The following is a 25,045-nucleotide window of genomic DNA, read 5'->3' as shown; positions in this document are numbered from 1 at the left end:
CGGGGATCCCAAAGTTCCCGAGGGATACTGTTTATTTACATGAACTGGTCGAACATTGTGTCGGGTTGAAAGAGTTAAGGGATGCCAAACCAAAGCCATGCTTATAGGTTTTTGGGAGTGATGTAACGGGGGTGTTATGGCACAGCCCTCAATCTCCACCAATGGAAATATAGGCCTGGTTCAACACCCATTTTTGGGGGGCTTGTTATAAATCCCGCTCATTAAGTCATTCCCATTCATTTACTATCCAGTATCGTGTTTTACCTGAACATCTGCTAACTATCTATTTGTAAACATTTTGGATTTAAAAAAAAAGAAGGTATTTACAATATTATTATTTTTCATACAGAATGTTGGTTGCAGTACTTCTATATTGCTACTGCTACTTTAGGACAATTAAAACAATAATAATTTGGATCACTGACGATTTGAAAGAATGTTAGATGACATTATGAGGAGGGTGTGTAGAATTTGCATGACTTTGTGCCGACAGGGTTGCAGTTATAATTTTAGACATTATTTTATTGCATTCCGTAGTATTGTCCTGCAGTGATAGAGAGAGTCTGCTGTTGTTTGATTAATTGTGCTTTCTATGTTTTTCTGTAGCTTGTGTTTTAGAAATCGTTTTGAGAAATTCGATCTTTTATTGGCCAGTGCTTCGGTTTTGCGGGACACGTGAATCTCTGATAGTTTGTGTGAGATGTTTAATCACAGGTGGTCCTGTGGGTTTAACAATGCGGCCATATCATACTCTGTATAATGCAGGGTGTTATGTTATGTTGTATAGCCTATGCTGAGTTTATGTATTATTTAAAATAATGAATTGATGATCAACAAAGGACATTGGTTATATTAGTCTGGATGCTTTATTGACCCCTAAGGAAATTCCACAATGTCACAATGCCTCCTGATTTAGAACAGCTGCAAGCTTGAGTATGTAATAATTATACTTTTGGGGAGAAATTATGGTCTAAGCTTATCAGTGTAATCAGAAAAAAAAAACATGTTAAGTCCTTAGGCATCCTGCCAAATAGTGTATCATTGTATTAACACATGCTTTTCCCCCACCAGCAGTATCAGTTCCAAGATGGACAGCAAGCCTTACCTGGTTCAGATAAAGGGTAATGGAGTCCATGGAAATAATGCAGTCAACACCAAAAGCCTGAATGTGACTGGAGTCAATGGGAAAAGCGTGAATGGGAACGGTATTCACCACGTCCATGTGAATGGGCCTGGCATGTACCCAGTCAAAGCCAAGAGCCGCAGGCAGACATGGGACATCAAACCTTCAGAGATGGCTAACAATACTCTAAATCCCATCAGAGCAATTGTTGATGGGATGAAGCTCACCCCGAACCCAGAAAAACCCATGATTGCACTTTCCATAGGTGAGAATATCTGTGCATAACAGGTATTATTGGTTATAATATATATTATACAGAACACTCCTTTTAGAATCTCTTCTGTGGCCTCCTAAGTTATAGTTTGTGAAGATGAATATACTTCAATGGCAAATTCGTGCAACAGAAATCTTATAGCAGGGTATCTCAGTTAGTTTTTTAGCTTGTTGCACTGCTGACATCTTACTCATATATTATTACTGACCCTGGCCTACTGTTGTATCTGCTCCTCAGGGGACCCTACTGTGTTTGGAAACCTGCCCACTGATGACTCTGTGCTCCAAGCCATGAAAGATGCCATTGACTCCCACAAATACAATGGATATGCTCCTTCTGTCGGTGAGTCCTAGTAGCAAAACTGTTTTTATAATATATTGGACATTTGATCCGCACAGAGAGAGTGAAAGAGAGAAAGAGAGACACAGAAACACGCACAGAAGTACTGGTTGTCCCAGTTCAATGTGTACTGATTTTAAATCACCATAATTTGTGAGTATAGATAACTCATTGATTTATTTGTGTAATAAAATTTTACTGAAATGTCAGATGAGTTGTAGCCTACTTGGATAAGTTGACTAATAAAGTAACACATGGCATCACAAGCATCTACATGCGTAAGAGTAATTAATGCTTAGTGTTGTGTGCTGGTGTTACACACCAAAAAAAAAACAGATCTACAAGATCACAACACGCTGCAGTGCGATGCATTGTGAGCTTGTAGATCTGCTAATTTTGGTTCGCAATACAGTGCGCAACAATGTAAATCAGGCATTGTGCAGCAACGAGAGTATATTTCAGTACAGATCCTGGGGTGCAGGTCTAACCTCAAATATATTACAACAACTCTGGTCTGACATAGGCTACTTTACCTTTGATTCTAGCAGTAAAGATACACACATCAGAGAGATTGTGGATGCATTGTGTGAGGTTGGTGTTGATCGGCGCTGTTTAGAGGCACAATGCACACATTGGCTAGACACTGTCTGAAGTGTTATATAACCCATGTAAAAGTATCTCTTGCTCTCTTATTTAATGCTATCTCTCTCTCTCTCTCTCTCTCTCTCTCTCTCTCTCTCTCTCTCTCTCTCTCTCTCTCTCTCTCTCTCTCACCTGTCTCTTTTCCCCTCTTCCTCTCAGTTTCTCTGATACATTCACATTTTACCTGCCTAAATAAATTGCAAAGATGAATGTAAGAAATAACCATGTTAGATTTATTAAGCTTTTGTAATGAATAATGTCACATTTTTCAGGTTATCAGAAAAGCAGAGAGGCGGTGTCAAACTTCTACAGCTGCCCTGAGGCCCCTCTGGAGGCAAAGGTACCCCTTCATGATGTATTGTTGTCCCCCCACCCCCCAAGTGTGTCTCAGTCTCTTCATCACAGTACTGTCTCCTAACCCCTTCTCTCCCTGTCTACTGTCCCTGTCTAGGATGTGATTCTGACCAGCGGTTGCAGTCAGGCCATTGATCTGGCCATCAGTGTCCTATGTAACCCTGGGGACAACATCCTGGTTCCCTGCCCAGGCTTTTCCTTATACAAGACCCTAGCCGTGTCCCTGGGCATCAAGGTCAAACTCTATGACCTGCTGGTGAGTTATTATTAGGGTACCCTAGCCTATAGGGTATAGGGTACATTGTATTCTATTTATCTCTGCAAGGCAGAAACGGCCGGAGACAGGAGATTTTTGTTTTTGTTTTTGCCTGTCTGTGAAATCCACCTTTCAAATTGGCCTCATGGTGGTGCCATAACAGGCCACTTCACATTTTGGTCTATAACTCTTGAACTGTATGTCGCACAATTAAAATAATTTTTCCCATGGATGCTTTGAGTCATGACGCAACTTCCCTTATAGGTAAGGAAAGCAAAACGCTATTTTGTGTTTTCTTCAAAACATTTTCACGTTCCATTCCGATTGGCTATAATTGCCTTCCAAAGGGGGGCCCATTTTGCAAACAGTTTCAGCGTCTGATCTACCCCAAATTTTAATAACATTGAGGGGCATCTAAACAATCCAAAGCCAAAAGCTATTTAACTTTCACCCATAGAGGGCACCCCATTAAATTAAGCACAAATGAACTTGTGCTTTTCAATTCAATAAATAATGATAATGATAATAATATCTGGAATTTATATAGCGCTTTTCTAAGTACTCAAAACGCAATAACTAAAAATAGTGTATAAAGGTTCAGCATGTGGCACAACACTTTATTCAGTTGAAAATATGTTATTTTCTTCCCGACATGTTGGGTGACACTTTGTTCTCGAATCATAAAGGCTTAACACACTCCCTCTTTATGCAGCCAGAGAAGACTTGGGAGGTTGACCTTCAGCAAATGGAGAGCTTGATTGATGAGAGGACATCCTGTGTGATCATCACCAACCCCTCCAACCCCTGTGGGTCTGTCTTCAGCAAGGAACACCTGCAGAACATAATCAAAGGTCAGTATTCAATCTGCGTTATCTCATACTGAAAGCTTTACCCTTAGTTATTGTAAAAATGTTTTAACACTCCAGTTATTTACTGTGTGGTTTTTGTGATTTTTGCTTTTCCCAGTGGCCTCTCGACACTGCGTTCCAATTCTGGCAGATGAGATCTACGGTGATATGGTAAGTACACGCACACATGCATACACACACACACACACACACACACACACACACACACACACACACACACACACACACACACACACACACACACACACACACACACACACACACACACACACACACACACACACACACACACACACACACACACACCTTTAAATGCATCGTACAGTGGAGGAGGCTGCATACTTTCCTCACAGTCCCTGAGAGGTAAGGGTTTGGAGGGAATCACATTATGTTACAGGTTGGCAGGTTGGTGTGGCTGTCTACAACTGAACCTCCTGTAATACCAGCGAGGCACATTCTTTCCCAAACTGGCAGGGGAGGTTGGGCTTGGTTTGGTGGTGTTTTCCCTGGCTCAGCTTGGGCATATGACCCAGAGAGGAGGGTGGACAGCCTCACATCAGCACAGGGAGGATTAGGGGCAATGTGGGGTGAAAGTGGGATATGGGAAAGGATTGGGGGGCATGGTATGGCTGAGTGGGAGGTCATCAAATAAAGGTGCACAGCACACAGGTCCTTGTGAGGTGCCAGCCAACGGATTAAACACTAAATAATAAAAGAGTATGGCCGCACACTCGTAGCTGCCAATGCAAATTTGATTGTGGACACAGTCATTTTTCTGTCTCTGTCCACAATAAAATTTGCATCGGCAGCTACGAGTGTGTGGCTATACTCTTTTGTTATTGAGTGGGAGGTCAACCAGGACATGCAGTGGGCAAGGTAGGATGAAGGCAGTCGAAGCACTCGTGCATTATGCACAGGTTATGCAACTGTTGTTATGTTATACAAACAAATAATGCTATGTGTAAAGACCTAGACACACACAATGTGTATGCACATGCACAGACTTTAGACTTCAGCTACAGCTTTTTTTAAGGGTTGAAGTAAAGGTAGGTAGTAATCCATCAAATTAGCGTTTAATAGTTTTACTTTATATTTATTTTCCTTTGTGAGAGCGGGAGTAAATGGAAAAGTCCAGATTTGGGGTTTGTGAGTGCACAGGGGTTTGGTCTGCATTCTTCTCACCCCCCCCAATCTTTGCCCATAAAACACACAAGTACAGCAGAATGACTATGCACTTTTTTAGTGCATGTGTTTGCAATTAACGCAGATGTGACCGTCTGCGCAGTACAGAGAGGCGGGAAGGGGGCGTGTCTGGTGAGGCGGGGTACGGGGGGATTGAGGGGCCAGGATGGCTCTGGGTTGCATCAAGACCCAGATGAGACACAGCAAGAGAAAAAGGGGAAAAGAGAAACTTTAGCATTCTCCATTGATTTCCCCCCCTAGAAGGTCCTCTGGTTTAGGGGAGGAAATCACATCAGGGCATGTGAACATTGACCACCAGAACCAAAAATTGCTCTGTTTGTCGATGAGATTTTTCTTTTCTCTTTTTTTTGTCATTCAAATCAGCCAATAGGAGGTGGGGCGGTTCCAGACTTAATTGAAGCCAGCTTACTATAGTTAAGGCAGCAGCTCTCCACTTTTCCACTGTCCGCTGTCCGCTCTCTTCTTTTGTTTTCATAGATGTATTGTACCAAGCCAAGTCATAGATTTTGCTATTGAATCGCACATTTTCATCATTTAAAAAATAATAATAAGCAATTGTGTCTTATTTGTTTGTATCGTCCTTTGTGTTAATGGTACGATAAGATACCAGGGTTGTGGCTGGGGGGTAACATACACTGTTTTTGTATGCTTTTTGTTATGACCTGTATGTGAAAATATAAAATAAAGAAACCTTGATCAAATTTTCTTTTTTTAATAATATATGGAGTTAAATAAATAAATGCAGCTGCATTGCATTGTATTAATAATAGTAGTGTATACAATGTAAGGAAGTAACAGGTAAAAAAAATAAAAATAACACCGACACAGCTTTAGGTCACCTCATGCCACAAGAGTAGCCTGATCACCACAACTGTGCATAGATGCTTTCGGTGCTGGACTGTAATCATTATTTGTTTATCTTCTGTTATATGCTTTGTTTCCTCTGGTTCTTCGGTTGTTGAATTAACAGGAGTACCTGTTCCTTGTCTCCTTCTCGACAGGTTTTCCCAGGCTGCAGTTCTCATTCCATGGCATCACTTACCACTGATGTGCCCATCCTTTCCTGTGGCGGACTGGCTAAACGCTGGCTAGTCCCAGGCTGGAGGATGGGATGGATTCTCATTCATGACAGGAATGGAGTGTTTGGCTCTGAGGTATGTCCTTCTCTGCCTCTAGTCTTAATGAAACGGACCTGAGTTGCACCTGTACCTGGACACACACACACACACACACACACACACACACACACACACACACACACACACACACACACACACACACACACACACACACACACACACACACACACACACACACACAGAAATGCATAACACGCACGTACAGTAGATACAGAAACATTCCTTGTTCATTCATGACTCAAGTTGCCACAGGTTCACTCGTCCCATCACTCTTCACTGTCATCTCTAAATAAAACGTGACAATTGTATTAAAATAATCTGAAAATACATAAATAATACATACATACACAATTCATTATATATTTTCACCCACAAGGGGGAAGGGAAAGTTTGATTGGCCAAGTATATTTCCACATACATTAAACCCATCCTAACTGAGTAGTGGGCAATTAGGGGTTCAGTGTCTTGTTCAAGGATACGATGCCAGCAGGAGCCAGGATTAAACCAGAAACCTTAAATTGCCCTGGGGACCCCCCTGCCTCCTGAAACACTGCCACCCAAACAATCTCTTGTAATCTGGTTTTTATATCGCTGTCTCTCCTTTCCAGATCCGAGAAGGTCTAGTGAAACTGAGCCAGCGAATTCTAGGAGCCTGCACCATTGTCCAAGGGGCGATAGAGGACATCTTAAACAACACACCCAGCAGCTTCTACAATAACACCATCAGCTTTCTCAAGGTCAGTATGACAAGTAAAGGCAAGTAAGTCTGTGTACAGAATCTATAACAAAGCTTAATTCATTTTTATTATCTTCTTCCTCAGTCCAACTCAGAGATCTGTTTCAACGAACTGTCCACTATACCCGGCCTTACTCCAGTCATGCCTTCTGGAGCTATGTACCTCATGGTCAGTACATAAAAAAAACATACTCACTTATTGGTACTAAAACGTTTCCAAATTGCTTCACACAGCACATAACTTATTGTGTGTGTGTGTTCACTTCCAGGTTGGGATTGATATGAGTCACTTTCCAGAATTTAAAAACGATGTGGAGTTCACCGAGCGCCTGGTGACGGAGCAGTCTGTCTTTTGTCTGCCTGCTTCGGTAGGATGCCAACACATCCATCCAACCACCTATCCACCCATTCATTCATCCATCCATCTATCCTCCATCCATCCAACTAGTGTATTTATCTTTCTGAATGTCTATGCATTAAGTGTCCCAGTATCATTACTAACAATCCTTTTCTCTCTGCCAGGCGTTTGAATATCCAAACTACTTCCGCATTGTGGTAACGGTGCCAGAAGAGATGATGGTTGAGGCATGTGTACGGATCCGAGAGTTCTGCCAGCATCACTACCGACCCTGCAGTGCAGACAGCAATGAGCTAGACCAATGATAGCTGGTGGGGAGGATGAAAGAGCTGGACCAAAGGAAGAAGACCTATAGATGTACTTAGGACAGAGAGGAGAGAGAGAGAGAGAGAGAGAGAGAGAGAGAGAGAGAGAGAGAGAGAGAGAGAGAGCGTAGGGAGCAGATTAAGAAAGAAGGCAGAGGTCCTCATATTGACATTGATTTGGAATCAGTTCTAAATAAAAAACCCAAGCTTTAGGATAGAATTAGGGAAAGTTTTAGATGACTTCAGATCAGTGCCTATCGTGCCTGGTGCCACCCCTCTCTTGTCTTGAGTTGACGGATAAGTGAGGGGTTGTTAAGGAAGAGAAAAAATATGTTAATGTGTTGAACACTGTACAAACAAGGCATACCATGATGTACCTGTATATGGTGGTCCATCCGTGTCAATGTAAATTTTGGTGGGAATCCCATGTTATTAACAATGCTTATATTTATATTTTGTACGGGCAACTTATGTTAACCTTTGTTTTAATTGTTATTTTTTTGTTTGTGGATGTGTGACAGTTTATATCAGTCCAAATGATAACAGAACTATCATAGACCGTGCATGCAATAACAAGTTATTTTTAGTTAATTTTTGGTATTCCAGACAACGAATGAATACATTCTATAATGCATAATGTACCTTTACATCTGCTCAATGAAATATTTTTCTATAAAACATATATTATAGGGAAATTGAAATGAGTGAAAAAGAATTGTATTAGTTTACTTGGAGTTATCAGGTTTGCATGGTCTGTTGCCATCTTTACGTACACTTTACAAACAGACTCTTTCTTATAGGAAACAATGTACACTTTGTTAGAACACATTTCAATGCATTTATGATGAAATCTTGTCATGTTGAACATGTCTTATTTTTATTTTAACATTCATGTAAAAAGCTATTTAAGCCAATCAAAGTGTATAGTCATGAGCTATTGCTCTGGATTTGTGTAAGAAAATAAATGTACAATGTATAAACACCTGAGAATCTGTCATTTATTATTATTATTATTATAATCATCATCATCATCATCATCATTATCATGAAATTATCCCAATACCTGCATTTAATTGTCAATTTTGTATACATAAATGAAAAAGTGTTTTGTAAAATGTAAACTGCTCTTTCCTCAGCTCCTTGCATGTGACTCAGCTCCTTGCAAGACCTTGGGGGTCCCACCATAAACTTATGTAACTGTGTTTTAGAGGGGGCTGCGTGTCGAAATGGTCCAGATGACACTGTTCATGGGTGTGGACTTTGACAAATAATGATCAGCAAATTCTATGAAATAGATATTTCTAACCTTGACATTTTAAGTAACTTACCATAATGTTGAGAAAATCAATCCATGCTTCAAGTCATAGAGTTGAAATGTTTCTTTCCAAATGAGATCCTGTCAGTTGTTATGGGACAAGAGTACTAGAATCCTAGCAAAATTAAACTGAATACTAAGAGTTAACTGACTTTTACATTGTTTGTAGAGTGTATGGTATATCTCCCCACCCCCTACCCACCCCTCCTAACTTGTTCCGCCCAGTAACTGTGTTTTTGTGGCACCACAACCCAAAAGTATGTATGGTATGACTCATGGGGATTTATATAACATTGTTTGTGGGTGAACTCGCATGATATTTTTTTGTGTTTATCAATGCCATATGTGAGATTAAGTGTCACAAGTTAACTAAAGATTATGATTTCTGAATAAATGAATAATTGCTATTGCTGAACAAAATGGATACAATATTAATGAAGTAAGAAACCAACTTTTATTGATAAATCACATTTAGACAGGCGTTGACAAAAGTTCTGTACAAGAATAATACAAACTGATTGACGGAAAACAAACCTAACATGAAAAAACTATAACAAATTAAAACAATGAATGAATGTACATTGTTGTGAATGATGCTGGAAGAGATACACAAATACAGTTTTTTGAAAGTACACATGATTTGTATGTTGTATATGATTTATACCTCCTTCTCAGAACATGACTCTTGTACTTTGCTAAACAGTGAAACCCCCTTATGCTCACATGTGCATCATGATACTCAGTAATGCAGTGGTCAATGAAAAGGTAAGCAAATTATCACCATTTGGCAATAGTCATTATTTTCAGAAAAGCGATAATGTACAGTAGATTAGATTCCCTTTGAAATTTTCCATAACGTACCTCAGTTGTATACAGATTACTTTAATGTATAATGTGGAATTATGTAATGGAGTTAAGACAACTGATGTTCAGGGGGGAAGACCACACCTGACAACATCCATGCCTGATCATAAAAAACAAGTGAGAGAAAGATTCCCTTTTGCTCCCTGCTCAGTGCTCTGCTACCACAGGCAGGCTGTTCCACCTCTGCACCACCGCTTCAAGCTCCTAGACCAATGTTTCTCAACCTTTTTGGGGCCAGTGCCCCCTAGGTCACTCACTCACACTCACTCACTCACTCACTCACTCACTCACTCACTCACTCACTCACTGTAGTAGTAGTCTGTTGTCTAAATTTAAACCGGAAAATTGCAAAAATAAATGATTGAAAAAAAGAAGAAAAAAGTCTACTCCTACCTGAATCTGTCTGTCTGTCTGTCTGTCTGTCTGTCTGTCTGTCTGTCTGACTTACCTATCATTTACCCCTGGACACCCAGGCCTCACACGGGGTGTGCATCTGGACTCCCAGCCTTCACACACTCATGCCCCTGGACTCCCATATCCCGCTCACCGAATGCCGCTGGACTTTCAGGCTTCACATCCAATCTGCCACACCGCACTGACCATGGCTGCCACCACACAAACCATTTCCATTCTCTAAATAAAACAACTTAATTCTATTTTAGAAAGTGTGGTTTTTACCTATAGTGAAATGAAGATTTAAGTCAGCCCAAGAAAGGTGGGTAATCGGTGTTTAGGTGCATTTACCCTCCACCACACCATTGGTGATACTATATCACCACCTGTTGTTCAAGAAGTATAACGCATTCGAGGAAGAAAGGCTACAGAATGCAATACATAGTTGTTTATAACATAGTTTATAATTTACCTGACATGCCACCCCCCATCCCCCATCCACTTGCCCCTATGACAAAGGTGACCTTTACAATATCCTCCCCCATTCCACTATTGCTCTCAGTCACTGAACATACACATAAACAGTCCATGGGGGTGAAGTGCTTCTTGCATGGTCCAATGATTAACTACTCACCTGATAAGGAAGACAGAAGGGGAACGAGAGAGACAGACAGACGGACGGCAGACAGACAGACAGACAGACAGACAGACAGACAGACAGACAGACAGACAGACAGACAGACAGACAGACAGACAGACAGACAGACAGACAGACAGACAGACAGACAGATAAAGAAGGGAGATATAAAACAGAAAAATAGAGGAAGGGAGCACCCTGACTCAAAGAAAATGACAGTGCAGGCTTGAGAGTTGAAAAGGGGAACAGGAAAGGCCAGCAAGACAGAAGAGAGAGAGAGAAAGAGAGAGAGAGAGAGAGAGAGAGAGAGAGAGAGAGAGAGAGAGAGAGAGAGAGAGAGAGAGAGAGAGAGAGAGAGAGAGAGAGAGAGAGAGAGAGAGATAAAGAGTGTGTGCATGGGTGTGGGTGTGTGCTTGTGTGTAGTAAGTGTGAGTGTGAAAACTCCTGAAGGTCTCATGTCTGTTGCTCGAAGGTCTGTTTGAGTAAACACACGTCATGGAGGAGGACGCACAGGTGGCCAGGACCATAGAGCTGAATGACGGAACACGCATGCCCACACTGGGTCTGGGGACATGGAAGGTACCTACCCTAGAGACACACTGCTTAATATGAGTTTAATGCTCTAGCCTGTCTGTCTCTTTGTCTGTCTGTCTGTCTCTCATGCTCTCTCTCTCTCTCTCTCTCTCTCTCTCTCTCTCTCTCTCTCTCTCTCTCTCTCTCCCTCCCTCCCTCCCTCTCTTATTCTCTCTCTCTCTCTCTCTCTCTCTCTCTGAGCCTTTTCTTGTTTCTATGACTTGCCCTGAAACAATCAGAAAACGTGTGATAATTAAAGATACTTTACGGCACTATTGTTGCAGTGCACTAAGTTTACAATAGTAAATGCAAAGTAGTTTTATGCCAAAAACTGTAACCTCAGTAGGGACACACGTCTTGATAGAATGGTCTCACGCTTATCTACAGTTGGTGAATCCACTAACCACCTGGGCTGTTGCTCACATGAAGGTCACTGACGACTCGTGAGACCAACACCAACCATTGATAGACATCCCCAAATTTGTCACACATTCATGTAATTATTTGTGTCCTTTTAACTACTTTAAGGCCTCCCCACTGCCCCGCACGTCGGTCCAGGGGGCAGTGGAGACAGCCATTGCAGCAGGGTACCGCCACATAGATACGGCCTACTGCTACTACAACGAGGAGGACATTGGCAAGGCCCTGTGTGCCAAGATGAAGCAGGGCATTATCAGGCGCCAGGACATGTTCATCGTGAGTAAGGTGAGAGAGAGGTGAACAGGAGAGACATGGATTAGAGGCCAGGATAATAAATATAATAATAATAATAATATCTCAGATTTATACGCTTTTCTAAGTGCCCAAAGACTTAGATTTATACCGTATTAGAACCACACATTCAATGCATTTCCTATCTTTATCTATTTTTCTCCTGCCTGTCATGGCTTGCCTATAACCCACAGTGAACTTTTGCCTGCCGTCCTCCTTACAGCTGTTTGGTACCCATCATGCACCAGATGACATCCCTCTCTGCCTGGATAAGTCCCTGAAAGACCTGCAGTTGGACTACGTGGACCTGTATCTGGTGCACTTCCCAGTTGGCCTTAAGGTTGGATCTATTGATAAGACATTTAATATACTGCAAAATTAGGACTTGCGATCTCTGAAATCTATGAGAGGTAAATACAGCTAAAGGCAAAATAAGTAAAACGAATGGAAAGATTTAACTCTGCAGCCCATACAAACTATGGACATAAAGCATTTAGTGTTAGTATTTCGTCTTACTTGCATGCAGGTGGAAATACATAATAAGTTTGTTTGGGAAATCTTGCATACCTGAGACCTTTTACATGACCTGTGATATCAACCGTTTTACAAAATGTCTCTCTAGAAAGTGGGAGATGGGCTCTTCCCAGTGAAAGACGAAGAGATGATCTCTTCTGACATTGACTATCTAGATGTGTGGAGGGTAAGAACATCATACATCTGTGTTATCTTTCTGTCTATTGGTTGTTCTCATCTTTCTGGCTCTGTTGATCTAGAGATATTCTCTCTCTCTCTCTCTCTCTCTCTCTCTCTCTCTCTCTCTCTCTTCTCTCTTTTTAATGGACCAGTGGAAACAATTTTGAAACAATGATTTGTTGCTTTTAATTGCTTGCCAAATAAAGTATTCTATTCTATTCTATTCTCTCTCTCTCTCCCGCACTCTTTTTCTCTCTCTCTCTCAATTACTCATTTTAATCTTCATAATATGCAGATTGGGCAATGGGCACGTATTCCACTTGTCACATTGGTTGGTGGGAGGAGTTTTGTTCAGCCTGTACCCTAATTGGTAGAGGTGTGGCTGAGAAAGCGACTAAAGTGCATTAGATTGGCAGAGATGTTTCCCTCAAGAAGACCATGGAGGTTTATGAACAAGCACTTACCTCCTGGGGTTTTGTTTTGGGTTAATACATTTTGGATTTCCAACCTCCAGTATATGGACAAAAGATTAAATACCACCATAATTTACTGAACAGATCAGGCTAAAAGCCTTTCAGACTCTGCAGGTCACAGCAGAGAGAAGGCAAATATTGGGTGTTTGGTTTGTGGACTAAATGTGTGTCTACTGTTTGCTGTTATGTGTGTTGCAGGGGATGGAGGCCCTGCAGGCCACAGGCAAAGTGAGGAGCATTGGTGTGTCCAACTTCAACATCCTGCAGCTGGAGAGACTTCTTGCTCTGTCCAAAGTCACCCCTGCAGTCAATCAGGTACATGACATAAAGGAGCTCGACTCCCTAGCCAAACTCAAAACTATCTTAAAATAATTACTTTTATCACAATACAAGTGAACATAGTTTAATTCCTTGAACACCTTGATAGTAGAATCCCCTGACCCCCACCCTCCCCTTCTCTCTCTGTAAATATACATTATGATTCTACTGAGCTTCATTATAATATGTTTTGTAGCATATTTGTATTGTGTTGTATTATATGCATTACTGATGAATTGAGTACAAAGGACCACACTGGAAACGAGCCTCTGGGGCTTTTTGTGTTATCCTTGTAGCATAACATTTGACTGTATTACCTGTACTGTTATTAAGCATGTTAATAAAGTATTCAACATTCTTTATATCATTTACACTCTGACACTGACAGGGTGTAATCTGTTATGTTACGAGGCAAAAGGAGGGTGCATTCCGGGGGGGATTATGCTGTTTTACAGCATATTATGCCTCAAGGTGCTCATGTATTGTAGAATGACTTCAGTTGAATGCATGGCATTTTCCACACATTTGCCCACCTTATGTATTGTATAACCACTCAGAAGATTACATTTTGTGCAGATGAAATCAACCTTCCGACTTGCCATGGTTCATAACTTAAAGCTCTATTATGTAAAACAAATAAATTGTGAATAAAATCGTATTTTATCCAATATGTATTAATACAATACAATTTATACAATTAGCAATTTGGTTTCCCTGCTCGTCTACTGAGACATTTAGATCCTGTGTCTAGGTTGGACACGACCTGTTTCTGGTTCTCCCCAGAGCAAGCAGGCAGGCTCTATTAGGTCAGCGGTAAGAATTTCAGTACTTGGGCAGGAGACCCGGGTTCATATCCGGGGTAGAACAGGAAACCACTTAAGCCCTATATACTTCTGTTATATGGCAAATAGTGAAAATATCCATGCAACAAATTGAATCTGGGTCAGCTCAAATTCTACATTCTTACATGTTGTTGGTCACACACTTCAAGGTGGAGCTTCATCCCTACTTGACACAGACTGAGCTGATAGATTTCTGCAAATCCAAGAACATCGCCCTCACCGCCTACAGCCCCTTTGGGTCCCCGGCAAGACCCCCAGAACTGTGAGACAGCCTGCAGTACAGTATAACTAACCCTTACTTGAAAACACTGACGATTAGTATAGAAAACATATCTCTCTTGATCTTTGAACCTGGATACTGCTTTTCATTTAACCCTCTGAAACAAGGTTTTGCATATTGCGGATGTAGGGCAGTTTGAACAGGAAGAACCGTGGATTGCATAGCCCCCTCTTAACTGATCAATAGCAATGCTGTGCTTAATCAGCTTTATCTGATTTTTAAACTGTCCATGGTTGCAATTAAAGTTTGAATTTGATACAGAGGCAGCCAAATAAAATTCACAGGAGAGTGGGTTAGGCCGCTGCAACAGATCGGCATGTTGGCAGATTGACACATTTCTGCTTTTTATGTATTTTTAAGATGCGGCCAGGGTGAAGTCAGGTGAATACGTTTGAAGTATATTACACTAGTACACTGTTTCTCAACGTCTGGTGCGGGGCCCGCCAGGGGTCCAAATGGACCCTTACGGGTCTGTAACTTACGGGTCTGTAACTCTATGAGAGTGTACAAATGGATTTACACCGTAAATTTCTGTGTTCATTTAACTCTGAGTGAACAAATGAAACCAAATGGATCCGTAAGGGAGAGATACAAAATGGTTCCACGTGTACACTCTCAGAAGTTACAGACCCATAGCGGTTCGTTTGGACCCCCCTGGTCCCCAGACCCGGTGTTGAGAACCAGTGCACTAGGACAGCATGCTGAAACAGCTTTTCTGTCTGAGCTGTGTGAATGACGAATCCCAGATGATTTAGCATCCTGTCTGTCTGTGTCCTGTAGTCACAGAGGAGACACTGACCCAGAGAAGCTTCTGGAGGACCCAGTCATAGGAGACATAGCCAAGAAACATAGACGAAGCCCTGCACAGGTCTACGTTGCTCGTGTGTGTGTGTGTGTGTGTGTGTGTGTGTGTGTGTGTGTGTGTGTGTGTGTGTGTGCAGTGGTGGAAAAAGTACTCACATTTTTTACTTAAGTAAAAGTATCAATACTGCAATGTAGAAACACTCTGTTACAAGTAAAAGTCCGGTAATCAGTAAAAGTACAAAAGTATTGACATCAAAATATACTTAAAGTACCAAAAGTAAAAGTACTCATTATGCAGAATGTACCCTTTCACACAACAAGTAATCATATGTCTATGTCTAAGTGGTTAATGTATGTTTTGTAATAATAATCAAAATCCACAAAGTAACATAGTAACTTAAGTTTTCAAATAATTGTAGTGTAGTAAAAGTACAATATTTGTCTCTGAGATGGAAGTAAAAGTACTCGGAGTAGAAATAAAAGTATTGAGAATTGGAAATACTCCAGTAAAGTACCTCAAAATTGTACTTACAGTAAGTACAGTATTTAAGTACATGTACTTAGTTACTTTACACCAATTGTGTGTGTGTGTGTGTGTGTGTGTGTGTGTGTGTGTGTGTGTGTGTGTGTGTGTGTGTGTGTGTGTGTGTGTGCGTGTGCGTGTGCGTGTGTGGGTGGTTTTGGCCATGACTGTTGTGCTGTTTTCTCAGGTGTTACTGAGGTACCATGTGCAGCAGGGTATTTCTGTCATCCCCAAGAGTGACAAACCTCATCACATCCTTGAAAACACCAAGGTGACGAGGCTCTCCCTTCCCTCTCTCTTCTTCTTACCCTCCGCGTATTTTTGTTTTGTTCTCTCTACTCTGTTTTCAACCTCTCTCATTATCTCTATGTCACCGCTTCCTATTTCCTTCTGAGCCGTTGGTAGATTCATTAGTCAGCACTATTGTTGTTATGTGATTTCTTCTGGCCTACATACAGCAGGGTTTCCCCTAATTCTCCTGAAAAAAGTTCAGATTTGTTCCACTGACTGTACAGTATGTCCCAAAATAAAGGCCAACTTGACATGAAGGTGATTTCTGAGAAGTCACACACCAGGCATTGTGCCACATCGTCCTACATGGCCTACGTGCTGTAGATGTACAACAGAGTTCATTCACATCAAATTCAGTTAGAAAAACAACTCCTTTATCTGATCTGTGTGCTTCGTACTTTGATCTTGCACATTTTCTATTGACAAATAAAAGCAAAACACCACAGCCAACAACACAATGCCGATACAAATAAAAGATAAACTTCTAAAACCTAGCCGTTTTTGTAAATGACTAAAAATAAAAAAATTAGTTTTCTAAAACATTTGACAGAATTGTCAAAATTCACAACAGAAATGTACAGGTATTTCTCAGCCTCCGCAGCGGATGAAAACATGAAATAAACATTTGAGAGCTTGCTGCATTAATGGTAGAACGCAGCAGAAGTACTCCCATAGTCTCAATGCTCAATATATACAACGTCCCGACGCAGTGGGAAAGCTCGTCTTCATAGACCTTGCATTGAAACTCGCTCGCTGCTCAGTCAGAAGCTGCCAGCATTGTGACGTTGTGAATTGCCAGTTAAAGGTCACAGGTCTATGTTGGTTTTAATGCATCAAGTTGCCATAGTATTCTCAGTTACTGAATGACAGACTCTGTGGACTAGTATCAGAGTCATAACTGATGTATTGAGTCAATAAAATAAAACGTAGTAATGAATCCTGAAATGGCATTCATCATGCATTGTGCACCACATTCTCGACAGTGAAAACATCCTTGTTAATGTCCCTGTTAAACTCCATGTCAAATGTTGTGGTAAAGCCATTTACATGTTCTTGTGTGCAGATCTTTGACTTCAGTCTGACTGAAGATGACATGAAGGCAATGAGAGCACTGAACCGAGGATGGAAGGCCTGCACCGAAAATGAGTAAGACCACATGCAGCCCTGTTTGTTTGTTTGATTGAGTGATTGATAATTTTTACACAGAGTACAAAAGCTAATGCACTTTTTTGAGGTGCTGGGTCAGAGATGACCATAAAGGAAAAACCTGCATTATGCTTCAACACAATTTATTCAATGCCATTCTGAGCCTAGACTCGTCCGTTTTTTGACCTGATGAAGAGCCTAGGCTCAGAATGTTGTCGAATAAATTGTATTGGAGCATATGAGTGTGGGTTTTATTATTTTTCTTTACACTTTCAGAGTTTAATTAACTCTGATTTTACTGTGTACCAGCACATTAAATTGTGAAATGTGTCCTCACTTATGTTCATTATAAGATGGCACACTTTCGGACACAATTTCCTGCCTACCAATGATCAGCAGGGATTCTAATCTAAACTGCAGCCTTTCTCATCCTGTAAAGTTAGTATGCTGAAATGGAAGCCATTGTTCTTGCATTCATACAAAACATTTAAATCTTGTTGAAATGACCAAACCTGACAACTGATTATGTCACTGGTAGGCAGGTTTCTGAACAGTCCACAGCTCTCCTGAGACACAGAGCGAGTAGATTGGTGCCATCTCATAATGAGCCTTAGTGAGGAGTCGGACCAATTATATGAAGATAGGTTGAAAAAGGGTGACATCCTTTAATAGTGCTCTGGCGTTATGCAATATTCTGTATAGTGCATACTCTCTACCAGACTAATGCCATGTCTGTTTCATAGACTGAAGTCTCATCCATACTACCCTTTTGAATGAGGCTTTTTGAAGAAGGAAAGAGAGCTCTACAGGGAATAACAAACACTGCTGCTCAGGATGAATGAAAATCAGTCAGAGAGAATATCTGAATCTACCTGCTTGTAATGTATACATCAACAAGGCTTGGCATAGCTGGTTTTACAACCTCACTCACACTGTATTCCACCAAGAAGTTGTTTGCCTGAAATGGAACACCTAAATACAAACACACTATGAAATATGACAGTGAAAATAAGAGTTTGAAGTCTGTGCGAATAATGGCATCTAACTGTAGGTTTGTGAATGTGAAGTTAAATGTAATTAATATGGACAAATAATGTATGTAAAGATCTAAACTGTATCTGCCCCCTTTTGTTTTAATTAATATGGAAAAATGCTGTATGTAAATATCTAAACTGTATCTTCCCCTTTTGTTGGGAAATCATCTTCCTGTGTTATGAATAAAATCCATTTTGCAATACATTGGGAACAGTGCAATCCTGTTGCTCTGATTGCATTTACTAATACTTAAAATGACATATCAAATGGTAGCTTTGAAACGTTTTAAACAATACTGAGCACATCAAAGTACATAAACGATACTGATCACATCAAAGTACATATCAAATATTATTCTATACAAACATAAAATCGAAGCATTGCTGCTGGATGACCCTTAACAAAAACTCAGGTTACAGATCAGTTACTGAGTGAGAAGCTTGTCAAACTGGTCAACCGCAGATTTATAAAGCACATAAAAAAAATTAACGGTTGACCAAAAGCACATTTAAAAACAGTTGACCAAAGTCAAGAACAATAAGACTGTAAGAAACATAGTTACAACTCTCAAACTGTTAAAAGCCAAGGAGTGAAAGTTGTTTTAAGATGTGTTAAAACTGGTAGTGTGGGTGCCAGCTTGACATGGATTGGTTGTGGGGCTACAACTCCCCTGTTCTTGAGCATTTTGGGGACGACGGTCAGCTGATCTCAGGGACCTTGACCTATGTTTTAAGAAGGTCAGATGAATGCTGGTACTAAACCCATTAAAAGATTTAAAAACTATATCTAAAATGAATCCTAACATGTACAGGGAGCCAGTGGAGGGAGGCAGGCGAGACCAGGCATTTAAGACCAACTGTAGGTGTGACAGGGAGGTCTGACTAACACCAACAAAGGGCATTACAATAGTTAAGGCGGGTTGTAATAAAAACATGTATAACCCAAAAAAAGGACAATCTTAGATAAAAGCCTTAGCTGGAAGAAGGCACATTTTATAACAGTGTTTATCCGTTTATCCAATTTAAAATCACTGTCTATTTTGACGCCATGGTTGGTTACAGTGGTCTTAACATAACTTATGCTTCAGGGTATAATATGGGGGATTTAGACATTTTTATTACCGAAGTAAAATCACATCTCTTTATTTTATTTTTTATCTTTTTGTGTAACAAAGCTACACAATGTTGGCTCCTTTACAGATCCAAATGTACACAATAAGTTAAAAGAACACTCCAGATTTTCCTGTGCATGTCCACCAAGAGAGAAGATTCCTATATCATTGTCTTCAAGTGTGACATGGCCTTCCTTTCCCCCTGTGTCCCATCTTCTTTCGGTCAGGATTAGGTGATTGTGGCAGGGGCCTCACGCTGCACACGCATGCCGATGCCCCGGCAACGCATTTGGGCAGGTCCGGGCCCTTTGCCCACTGCCGCTTGTCAGAGTCGTATACCTGTGTGGCCCTGGAGAACACCATGTTCTCCCAGCTGTAGCCACCCAGAACATATATCCTCCCCGCCCAAACCCCAACCCCTGCCTCGCTGTTGGGCTGCATCAGCGGCATCACGCGGGTCCACTGCTCAGTGCGTGGGTCGAAGGCTTCCACCTCCAGGATGTCAAAACGTTCCACTGAGTCCTCATTGTCATCACTGCCCCCAATGGCGTAGATAAGATGGTTTAGGGAGGCCATGCAGTGCCAGCCCCGGGACATAGACATGGGCGTGCGCTCCGTCCAACTGTCGCTGCCCCGTGACGGGTCATAGCTCAAGACTTCTCGACGGTACGGTCCAATCTGGTTGTCATGACCGCCAGAAATATAGACCACACCATGGTGGATAGTCCCAGCATGGCCATAGGTGAACCTAGCAAAGGAAGACAATAAATATCTCCAATACTAAAGTAAAAATAAATCCACAAACCATCTCTTGTTGTACTCTCTTTTGACCCAAAACTTAAAATCCACTCTTCAGGGAAGTCTGCTGATCATTCCCACATGAAAATCCGCTTGAATTTGGACCTTTTTTGTTGTTATTTTGAAAGTGACAGTGAGCAGAGACACAGCGAAGGTCCTCGGTTAAGAACCCGGGCCAGCAGTCTGTCTGGATTCTGGACTTGTTCTATTCTAAACTATGCTAGTTTAGATTTGGCCTCTATGCAAAGTGGTATATATGAAATGAAATAAATCAAAACTATAGCAGTGTAATCATGTTCATAATTTATACTGTCAATGGTTCATACCTGGGCAGTCCTGCAACGTAGGACCAGCAGTCCTCAGCTGGATAATACACCTCGACTGAGGCCAGAGGCCCGCTGTCGTTCCTCCCTCCTACAGCGATCAGACACTCCCCCATCGACCCTAAGTAGAAGTCCACACGCCGCTCGTTCATTGCAGCACACTGGAAGCACAACATACGATCAGAGCTCTTGCTTTATTTCCCAGTAAACAAAAAAGGAGAAACTCAGAAAAATAATAATATATGATGATACTGTAGACAGAGGGAGGCTCATGATTTAAACCTGTGATGATAACAGGCACAGTGTTCCTGTAGCAATTCTGGGTCTACTGCCTCTCCTGAACATTACAAGTTGAGCCAAAGAGTACGATGATGCAGTTTACAGATATCCAACTACAAAAGGATCTTTGGACGGCTACTATGATGAACACGCATTTAAAACATTTTGTGACCACCGTTCAGCTGTCTCCTAGTACCTTTGTCCACTGGTTGTGGCGTGGGTCATATCTGTATAGGAGATTACAGGCCGAGTTCCCCCCATTGTCCCTGGAGGAGCTTCCTCCAGCAGTGTAGATGAACCCCCCCAGTACAGCCAGGCAGTGGTGGCTCCGCTCTGCAGGCAGATGTGTCTCCACCTCCCAGGATCCAGTGTCACCATCCAGCCAGCACACGTTTGAGCTCAGCTCCTCTCCTCGCTCAGAAACCTTTAAATTAAGGATACATTATGCTTATATTTTTGCTATTCACAGAAACCATGATTTGACACTCTCTGCTACGGTCACTTAGGGTGACGCTGCTGACACATTTGTGTCATTAAGATATCCTTTTTCTCCACACACTTTTATTTAAAAGAGGGGGAAAAAAATTATCATCGAGAATTAGCTTTACCTCTCCTCCAACCAGCAGCAGTCGTTCCACTCCGCCTCTCAGAGTGGTGCGTTTCGTTTGTAACAGGGGCTGCGCGCTGGGCCTGGTATGGTATCCCAATGCCTCATCCACCAAGGCCTCACAGCCGGCCTCCCCTGGCAACAGGGCCCTCACTGCAGGCAGCACACGGTCAGCCAGGTCCTCCACTGGCATCAGAGGGAAGCGGATGTGGGCCAGGAGATGCCTGGCTTGGGCTGCGCGGTCAGGAGACTGACTCAGCCACTGAAGAGATGCCTGGAGTAAGGCCTGCTCACTTTCATGCTGTACCTGATGACAGACCATGAGCTTTAAAAATAAAAATAAAAATCAAGTAGTAATGTACAACAGATAACTATTACACTGTCTCCTTGATTTGAAGACTTAATACTCGGCAGGCTGACCAGGACATGAGTGATAAAAAGACAAAGAAATGCTCACTTATGATGGTCAGGAATACTATCCTTTATCTAAAGCAGTGTGTATTTGATTTGGTTCAATCAGTTTATCATTGGTTGTAAACACAGGACTCATGGTTCTAGAGTAGACTGAGTAGGTAGGGGATGTCCCCCAGGATTAACGCTACTTAATGATTTGAATCACAAGTGTGGAGATTATTTTGGGTGTTGAATGTAATAGAGTTGAAGACGAGTGGTTGATATTCACTATCCTAGGCTATTTGATATCCAACTGCACATTTTAACTGATCAGAGGGCTGTCCAGGAGAGTCCAATAGCCTGAACGGCTACTATGCCCCATGCTGTTGACATAAAACAGTACCTGACCACTGGAGAGGTAGGAGGTGAGCTTCGATATGGGCATGTCTCGAAGGAAGTCTGGAGTAAACGAGAGCGTAGCAAAACGTTGGAGGACAAAGTGGTCGATGAAAGCATCAAGTCGTTCCAAACTGTAGAGGAGAGCCAGTTCCTGGAGGTAGAGGTAGTTGTCCTCATTTACTTCTGTCTCCAGATACTGGCAGCAGAAGTCCACCACTTGCCACACCTAAAGGAGAGGTGTATCATAGGCATGATTCTGATTTAACATTTTGCAATTACATTGTGTGTACCTTTGCCTGTTGAGATCTGTTAGTGATTTGATTGGCCAGATTCGGTCACAAACGTGTTACAAATGGGTTACAAACGTTAGTGGCCAAATCCGGTCAAGACTTCGCGTGACATAGTGCTCTGTTCAGCGCAACTAGATTCTCAGGCAGCAAAGCGGCCTGAAAACATAAATGTCCAATACGTTTTAGCAGACAACGGCCAAAAGATGGCTTCCTTACCTGTAGCAGGTGAGCAGTCTCCAGAACATAGTCAATGTTCCCTCCATCCAGTGGCAGTTCCCCACTGTAAAGGAAGTCCACCACAGCCTTCAGGCCAATGTATGATGTCCCAAGCAGCTCCACCTAGAGAGAAAGTAATAGCCAGAGATTTAGAATACAGAAGAAAGACAGACAGACAGACAGACAGACAGACAAGTAGACAAGGACGTCTAACACACATACACACCTCTGTCTGACGTTCCTCTCTCATGCCGACGGTGAACATGGCATGAAAGTAAGAGCTGGAAACAGCCAGGAGAGCCCGGTGAGCCGGGAGACGTTGCTCATCAGTGACCAGCACCACATCACACAGCTGGCCATGCTGCCGCTGCTCGTTAAGACCCTGTAACAGCACTGTGGACTGCTCCACATAACGAAACACCTGCCACAACAAGACAGCAAACCTTTATCTTATGGTGGTTAATGTCATGACTCATGGGTCAACCTTTAATTATGTTAGGATTAGTGATATGTGTTATGTGATATGTGATGATGAGGGTATTATAGTATGTTAATAGTGTAAGTCCTTCCAGCAGCAGCACAATAACTTGGAACTACTAAGCACTGATGCTTCTTTATTTTTATGTAAATATCAACTTTAAAGTTTAGATTGTATTTTTGACCAAAGAAATTACATGCATTTCACTCAATTCTTAAATATGCTTATCTCAAGTGTCTGTTTTAAATAAATCTTTACAACCACTGCAAACGTAAACATACTGTCAGACCTTTCTTCAAACAGTAATCATTCTGCTATTTTCTGCAAATAATTTGCTGAGTGAAGATACTATACTGAGGCGCATATAGGATGCCCCGTTATAGACTGATGCTCAATCCTCACCACTTTAACCCTAGCATCCCTAGTAATGTGGGGCTTGCTTAGCATTTGGTGAAAATGGCAGTTCTACAAGTCCACAAGCTTGTAGAGATTGTAGATATGCTATTTCCAGTGAAGAGATTTAGTGTAGAGGGGAAAGGGGAGAGCCTAGTATAGACCCCTGGGGGACCTCGATCGGTTCCCTGGGGGACTTGGGTTCCAAGTGGAGTCACAGCTCCTACCTTGGAGGATCCACTGATCCGCTGTGGCCGTGAGACACGGCTTGATTTTCCATTTTCCATTGGAGCTTTTCAATTTGGCATCATCTAAGTGAACAGCAAACACACACGCACGCACGCACGCACGCACGCACACACACACACACACACACACACACACACACACACACACACACACACACACACACACACACACACACACACACACACACACACACACACACACACACACACACACACACACACACACACACACACAGAGAGAGAGAGTATGTTTAACAAAGGACATGCAACTGCAAGAGTAATTTTGTATTTTATTTTATAGTTTCTTGGTAAAGATCGAGGTCTTACCAAAAAGCTTCTCAAGAGTGAAGTTAGGACGAGGAGATGACATCGAGGAGAAGCATCTTCTTACAGCAGTCTATAGTTTGATTACATGACACTTCCAGTGTAAAGGTCAGACAATTTATCAAAAATTCATTGTAGCCTACCACACGAACGTCCACTTTCTAGAGACGCATATCCCTGTAAAACATAGTTTTGCTGCGAATGTGTAAGCTAGCTGGTGCAACTGTGTAACTGTATGTTTTGCAGTAACCGGAAGTGAGAATTGAGCATTAGCGCCGAGTCAACCAATCACAATCAGCTTGGTGAGTATTCAAGAACAGCGAGGTTACAACAATGTTACACAACGGTCTGCGTGTCTTGCACTTAGTACCGTTTTTTTGGATTGATTGTATACTTTGTTTAGAAGTTTGCAGATAAAAAAAGCACATGGAAGTACAGTTCACAATACAAGCTCAACTAAATAGGATTGAAAAGCCGCATTGGCTAAAATGGAATCCCCACTTACTCAATTCATGGAGAGAGAAAACAAGGCCCTGCTGAGATTCGAACTCAGGATCTCCTGCTTACTAGGCAGGCGCTTTAACCAACTAAGCCACAGGGCCGGGATACAGTACATGGAGGTAAATGCAGTATTTAAGGCACTGTACTTCAGTAAAAGTTTGAGGCATTTTTAAATGTCTTCAGTATTTC

The 25,045-nt window shown here is 41.8% G+C and overlaps 3 protein-coding genes across 4 annotated transcripts; 2 read left to right on the top strand and 1 right to left on the bottom strand.

The window, feature by feature from the left end:
• The first annotated feature begins 247 nt into the window (after positions 1-247).
• On the top strand, positions 248-8,556 carry tat (tyrosine aminotransferase). Of its 2 annotated transcripts, none has more exons than XM_080437075.1 (12): positions 248-319; positions 1,072-1,388; positions 1,635-1,739; positions 2,651-2,718; positions 2,830-2,988; positions 3,701-3,839; positions 3,955-4,007; positions 6,062-6,214; positions 6,808-6,936; positions 7,021-7,104; positions 7,205-7,303; positions 7,458-8,556. In XM_080437075.1, the coding sequence occupies exons 2-12, from the start codon at positions 1,088-1,090 to the stop codon at positions 7,596-7,598; spliced, it is 1,431 nt and encodes a 476-aa protein (XP_080293201.1). In that variant the 5' UTR covers positions 248-319; positions 1,072-1,087; the 3' UTR covers positions 7,599-8,556. The 2 variants fall into 2 exon arrangements, with proteins under 2 accessions (XP_080293201.1, XP_080293202.1); XM_080437076.1 differs by having other exon boundaries at positions 255-319; positions 1,075-1,388.
• Positions 8,557-11,192: 2,636 nt separating this feature from the next.
• Positions 11,193-18,612, top strand: LOC308092581 (aldo-keto reductase family 1 member B1). The gene is made up of 10 exons (XM_080438575.1): positions 11,193-11,386; positions 11,909-12,085; positions 12,315-12,431; positions 12,714-12,791; positions 13,456-13,572; positions 14,567-14,679; positions 15,478-15,565; positions 16,212-16,295; positions 17,379-17,461; positions 18,205-18,612. The coding sequence occupies exons 1-10, from the start codon at positions 11,303-11,305 to the stop codon at positions 18,236-18,238; spliced, it is 975 nt and encodes a 324-aa protein (XP_080294701.1). The 5' UTR covers positions 11,193-11,302; the 3' UTR covers positions 18,239-18,612.
• A 169-nt stretch (positions 18,613-18,781) lies between these two features.
• klhl36 (kelch-like family member 36) lies at positions 18,782-24,581 on the bottom strand. The gene is made up of 9 exons (XM_080438574.1): positions 24,359-24,581; positions 24,011-24,094; positions 23,139-23,333; positions 22,913-23,035; positions 22,411-22,632; positions 21,616-21,921; positions 21,204-21,431; positions 20,732-20,889; positions 18,782-20,355 (listed from the first exon to the last, which is right to left on the bottom strand). The coding sequence occupies exons 2-9, from the start codon at positions 24,068-24,070 to the stop codon at positions 19,782-19,784; spliced, it is 1,866 nt and encodes a 621-aa protein (XP_080294700.1). The 5' UTR covers positions 24,071-24,094; positions 24,359-24,581; the 3' UTR covers positions 18,782-19,781.
• Positions 24,582-25,045: the final 464 nt, after the last annotated feature.

This window comes from Gymnoscopelus braueri, assembly GCF_963280865.1.
Source record: "Gymnoscopelus braueri genome assembly, chromosome: 9".
Classification (NCBI taxonomy): domain Eukaryota; kingdom Metazoa; phylum Chordata; class Actinopteri; order Myctophiformes; family Myctophidae; genus Gymnoscopelus; species Gymnoscopelus braueri.
The sequence above is the reverse complement of the archived record's forward strand: the minus strand, read 5'-3'. Positions and strand labels throughout refer to the sequence as shown.

Bases quoted from the DNA above. Each gene is read 5' to 3' on its own strand.
- tat (XM_080437075.1), top strand. From the start codon at position 1,088: ATGGACAGCAAGCCTTACCTGGTTCAGATAAAGGGTAATGGAGTCCAT. The intron at 2,719-2,829 runs GTACCCCTTCAT...GTCCCTGTCTAG, and splicing joins AGGCCCCTCTGGAGGCAAAG to GATGTGATTCTGACCAGCGG. The intron at 2,989-3,700 runs GTGAGTTATTAT...CTCTTTATGCAG, and splicing joins TCAAACTCTATGACCTGCTG to CCAGAGAAGACTTGGGAGGT.
- LOC308092581 (XM_080438575.1), top strand. From the start codon at position 11,303: ATGGAGGAGGACGCACAGGTGGCCAGGACCATAGAGCTGAATGACGGA. The intron at 12,432-12,713 runs GTTGGATCTATT...ATGTCTCTCTAG, and splicing joins ACTTCCCAGTTGGCCTTAAG to AAAGTGGGAGATGGGCTCTT. The intron at 16,296-17,378 runs GTGACGAGGCTC...TCTTGTGTGCAG, and splicing joins ACATCCTTGAAAACACCAAG to ATCTTTGACTTCAGTCTGAC.
- klhl36 (XM_080438574.1), bottom strand. From the start codon at position 24,070: ATGGAAAATGGAAAATCAAGCCGTGTCTCACGGCCACAGCGGATCAGT. The intron at 23,334-24,010 runs GTAGGAGCTGTG...TTGTTGTGGCAG, and splicing joins GGATCAGTGGATCCTCCAAG to GTGTTTCGTTATGTGGAGCA. The intron at 21,432-21,615 runs GTAAAGCTAATT...CTTAATTTAAAG, and splicing joins TGCTGCTGGTTGGAGGAGAG to GTTTCTGAGCGAGGAGAGGA.